We start from the raw sequence: 5000 nt of genomic DNA, 5'->3' as shown, positions 1-5000 counted from the left end.
GAATAAGATAAATAAAGACAAGGAGGTGGAGGAGGGAGAGAAGAGGTGTAGATTTATTTATATAAAAGTATATTATATAAATAAAGTGATACAGATAGGCGATAAACGATAAAAGTGGGGTGGGAAAGTAGGAAGGACAGGACGACGAAAGAGACAAAGGAAAATAACAGGAAGTGACCAAAGCAGCTCCGTCCAGTGCCCCCTCTCTCTCGGTGTGCCTCTCCCGCGGCCCGACTCTCAACGCACCTCGCCCTGCCTGCCTAGAGGAACCAAGCCAGCCAGCCAACGGAGGTAAAGCATGCACACCCCCACGAGCGACACTCCTTTCTCCCCCCATTTCCCTAATTAGACCTAGCGGTATATATTTAATGATGATTGATATTTATTGTTTATGTATGTGATTTTCAAGTTGTTTTTATTTTGTTCTCAATTTTTTCTTTTATTGTTGTGAGATATAATGTGGAAGGAAGGAAGCAAGGGAATTGTGGGTAAAGTGGGGCATCATGGGTAAAGTGGGGCATCGTGATGTTTTATGGAGTCCACGCCAACTGCCCTAATTTTGTTCCCTTAACAAAGAAAAACAAGAATGAAAGGAAAAAAGAAAGGAAATAAATGAGTATATCAAATTAAGCAAAGAAAAACAAGACATGAGAGAGGGGTCAATTTAGTCTTCTGTTGTCATAGACTGACCATGCATAGTCTGGGTTGATTAAAGGAGAGCAGTTAGCCAGACACTAGGACCTACTCTATAGGACAGAATACAGGGCACTGGTCCCCCCCCCACTACAAACACTTCAACCAGAAGAAGGGAGAAAACCTAGCTACACTGCCTCCTGTGGTGCTAGCAGGAAACACAGAGAGAGAGAGAGAGAGAGAGAGAGAGAGAGAGAGAGAGAGAGAGAGAGAGAGGGAGAGAGAGAGGAAAAGAGAGAGGAACTGAGAGAAAGAAATAGGAAAGTTAGGTTGGAATAGAGAGAGAGAGAGAGATTGATAATGATCTCTGGCATAGGCGTGGCAGTCTGCTCTACAGGAGTGGATAGAGTACTGCTCAGGGAGGGGACAGTGAGGACTGCTCAGGGAGGGGACAGTGAGGACTGCTCCAGGGAGGTGACAGTGAGGACTGCTCCAGGGAGGGGACAGTGAGGACTGCAGGGCGCTCAGGATCAGAGGAGGCTAGTTGGAGGAGGATGGAAGGATGGAATCAACAGTGTTTTGGCTCTGTTCCATTAATTAATTCCTTTAACTCCTCCCACCAGCCTCCTCTGGTCAGGAGTGAGGAGGTGGTGACTGGGTTTGGGACTCTAACCAACTACCCTTGGTTGGGGAGTGGGGTTTCTCTACCTAGAGTTAACCTACATGTACTCATTTTGATTTAGGATTTGATATCTCTAGATATCTCAGGGGGTCTGAGGGGCGAAGTGGTTGGAGGTGAGGGCGAGAGCGGGGGGGGGGGGTCACTTACACGGAGATGCGGGCGAGCTGAGTCCGCCGCCGTCGGGGGGTGTGTTGATTGGTTTAGAATCGGGCATGGGGAGGGGCACGGGGCGCGCCACTGGGGGCGGCGGGGGCAGCAGGAAGGAGCCTGGCATTTTGCTCTGGCTGTGACCACCTCCGTTAGGCTGCAGAGACAGCAGACACCACACAGGACAGGGTGAGCACTCAGCACACACACCACCCAGGACAGGGTGAGCACTCAGCACACACACCACCCAGGACAGGGTGAGCACTCAGCACACACACCACCCAGGACAGGGTGAGCACTCAGCACACACACCACCCAGGACAGGGTGAGCACTCAGCACACACACCACCCAGGACAGGGTGAGCACTCAGCACACACACCACCCAGGACAGGGACACACACACATACGGCTGATGGAAGCACCAGCTAGCCACCAGTCAGTCTCACACAAACACACAGAAACCATGACGACAATGGAAATAAATACTGGAGGACACTAGAGCAGGAAGACAGACAGAATGTGGGAGTTAGACTGGGACATACAGAACTTAAAAAGGGAGGGAAAAATATACATCTGGGATCTGAGATTGTGGACCATAAGAAGGGTTTGTGTCCTGGCCTAGTGGTAGAATCCCAGCAGAGCAGCAAGATAACATGGCTGAATATTCCAGCGTTTTTCTATAGGGAGTCAATCCAGTACAACGGATCGTGTGGAAGTGCAACGGTCTTAGTCCGTTTGTGTGACGTGAAACCCTAACAGTCTGTGTGTGTCCCATGTCCCCTCCAACCCTCCCTGACCTCTCACCTGTCCCCCGGACTGCCCCGAGCCGTCGGCGCAGACGAATTGGACAAACTCCTTGAGCGGGTCCTGGTGGTGGTGGTAGCGGATGGTGGGGTGAGTGAAGTAGGGACTGGACTGCTGGATGATGGAGGAGGAGGGGAAGTGGAGAGCTGACGCTGAGGCACGGGGACTCCCTGAGAGAGAGGGGAGGAGAGGGGGAAGAGTGAGAGCGTGAGAAGGGACAGAGGGAGGAGAGTTAGTTGGGTCCATGTAATCCCACTCCAGACACAATTCATATAACACATTCAGAGAAGACAAGAAACACAACAGTGACACAAACTAGACAGAATAGAATAACTGATGTAATCCAACACATTAGACTGAATAGAATAACTGATGTAATCCAACACATTAGACTGAATAGAATAACTGATGTAATCCAACACATTAGACTGAAGGGAGTAACTGATGTAATCCAACACACTAGACTGAAGGGAGTAATTGATGTAATCCAACACACTAGACTGAAGGGAGTAACTGATGTAATCCAACACACTAGACTGAATCCTTACTGGGTTGAATACATCTGTTAATTCATCTGATGGCAGATTGGTTTATCAGTGTGGTAATTTCAGAGCGTTAGAGAGTGGACATCACATGATTTTCTCCAGGGGTTTATTATAGATGTAAATGCGTGTGATTTATTAGTGTGTTTATCAGTGTGGTGATTAGAGAGAGTTAGAGAGTGGACGTCACATGATTTTCCCCTGTGGTTTGTACTACAGGGAGTCTAATGCTACTTGTGTATCTAAATGAACAGAATCATCCAAGGCTGCAACATCTGGTCCTGTTCATACAAAACATCTCTTCTGTATTCTCTGTATATCTACAGTAAGCACAGCTTGAACACACACACACACACATATACATAAATGCAGACACGTATTACGCACAGACACATGCATACGCACACACACACTGAAGCATGACAGTCAGAGACACACACACACACACACACACACACACACACACACACACACACACACACACACACACACACACACACACACACTTTCCTGTTGGTAATGCTTGTTGGGAATGTGTAATCAATCATAGCCTATCATTGCTGTGTGGTTCGGCCCAGTAGTATGAAGCCTGGGAGAGTTAAATCCCACCGCTAAATCCCTTATAGACATTAGTCATTGTGTGTGTGTGTGTGTGTGTGTGTGTGTGTGTGTGTGACAGTGTCTTCTGAGATTCTGTGGCCTTGGCGATTTGGCACTGAAAACAGGCAAGCTGGTTGGTAGACTGCAAGGGGACTTGCATCTGTGAATGTGTCTGTCTGTCACCCTCTATCTCTCCAGTGTATGGAGATGTGTGTATCTGTGTGTGTGTACGTGTGTACGTGTGTGTGTACGTGTGTGTGTACGTGTGTACGCGTGCGTGTACGTGTGCGTGTGTGTGTGTGTGTGTGTGTGTGTGTGTGAGAGAGAGAAAGTGGGCTCACTAGACCAGACTGACTACCAGAATAAACAGACAACAGTCACACCTGGCATCCAGGCCCTGCCAACAGGAAATAAACTAACCCAGACAACATCTATGCCGATAGCTCCATCCCAGCTATTGATGTCAAGCCTCTCCCTCACTCCTTTCCCTCAGTCTATCCCTCTCCCCCTTTCTCCCTCACCCCTTCTCCAGTCTCTCTCTGTCCCTCTTGGGGCGGCAGGGTAGCCTAGTGGTTAGAGCGTTGGACTAGTAGCCGGAAGGTTGCAAGTTCAAACCCCCGAGCTGACAAGGTACAAATCTGTTGTTCTGCCCCTGAACAGGCAGTTAACCCACTGTTCCTAGGCCGTCATTGAAAATAAGAATTTGTTTTTAACTGACTTGCCTAGTTAAATAAAGGTAAATCAAATCTCTCCCTCACTCCTTTACCTCAGTCTATCGCTCACCCCTTCTCCAGTCTCTCTTTATCCCCCTCACTCCCTCACTCTTTATCCCTCCCTCCCTTTCATTGGTTTCTTTATAGCAGTGTGGCCTCTGAGGGACTTTCTATTTGGACGGCGGCCATCTTAGCAGCCCCCCTCCTCTTCCCCTCCTCCTATGGAGCCTAAACACTGTCTCAGTCTCACACTACAACTCTATTACAGACTAACCTCTTAGCAGTTTGTAGACACATTCTAACTGGGAGAAGGGGTCAGCTATGAATCAGATATACCTGAAGCTGGTCTGACACATCTTCCCGCAACACAAGTAACAGAAAGTCAATAGAATAATAGAATGTACAGCTCTTCTAGCACTTGGACAAGCTCTATATACTTAAACCAATCCTTCACTGTTGTTATACTAGGAAATGAAAATGAAAAGTATAACATATCCATATCAAATGTATACCAATCTAAATGTACAATTCTTAAGCTATTCTAGTGAAACGTGAAGGGGAGAGCTGTAAGAGTCCAAAGGACCTTTACATGATAGGGCTGCTTTGGCTGCGGACCAGGCCAATCCCCAGAGAAGAGAGAGAGAAGAGAGAGAGAAGAGAGAGGGATGGAGGAAAAGAGAGAGACAGAAAGAGGGAGTGGGGGATGTATTTATTCCATTGGAAAGTAAAACTCAACAGGGACTACAGTAGCTGGCAGGCTCATATCTCAGAGGGAGAAGAGGAATTCTCAGACCGGAGGCCTGGAGACCATTTTGCTATCCTCACAACGTTCTTCTATAAGGTGAGGAGGCGGGCCGTTTGAAACAACTAGTGTGTCT

General features: G+C 47.9%; 1 protein-coding gene across 1 annotated transcript in view; it reads right to left on the bottom strand.

Annotated features, from left to right (window-relative positions):
• The window catches only part of LOC139401989 (nuclear factor 1 X-type-like), a gene marked incomplete at its 5' end in the record, with an annotated part of 11161 nt that extends 8724 nt beyond the window's left edge, over positions 1-2437 (bottom strand). Inside the window, 2 exons of the mRNA XM_071146028.1 lie at positions 1463-1619; positions 2268-2437. Coding sequence (XP_071002129.1) covers positions 1463-1619; positions 2268-2437 — 327 coding nt within the window. The remainder of the gene's footprint in view (positions 1-1462; positions 1620-2267) is intronic.
• Positions 2438-5000: the final 2563 nt, after the last annotated feature.

Source organism: Oncorhynchus clarkii, unplaced genomic scaffold (assembly GCF_045791955.1).
Source record: "Oncorhynchus clarkii lewisi isolate Uvic-CL-2024 unplaced genomic scaffold, UVic_Ocla_1.0 unplaced_contig_4447_pilon_pilon, whole genome shotgun sequence".
NCBI classification, from domain to species: Eukaryota; Metazoa; Chordata; class Actinopteri; order Salmoniformes; family Salmonidae; genus Oncorhynchus; species Oncorhynchus clarkii.
This window is presented reverse-complemented; position numbering and strand designations above follow the sequence as displayed.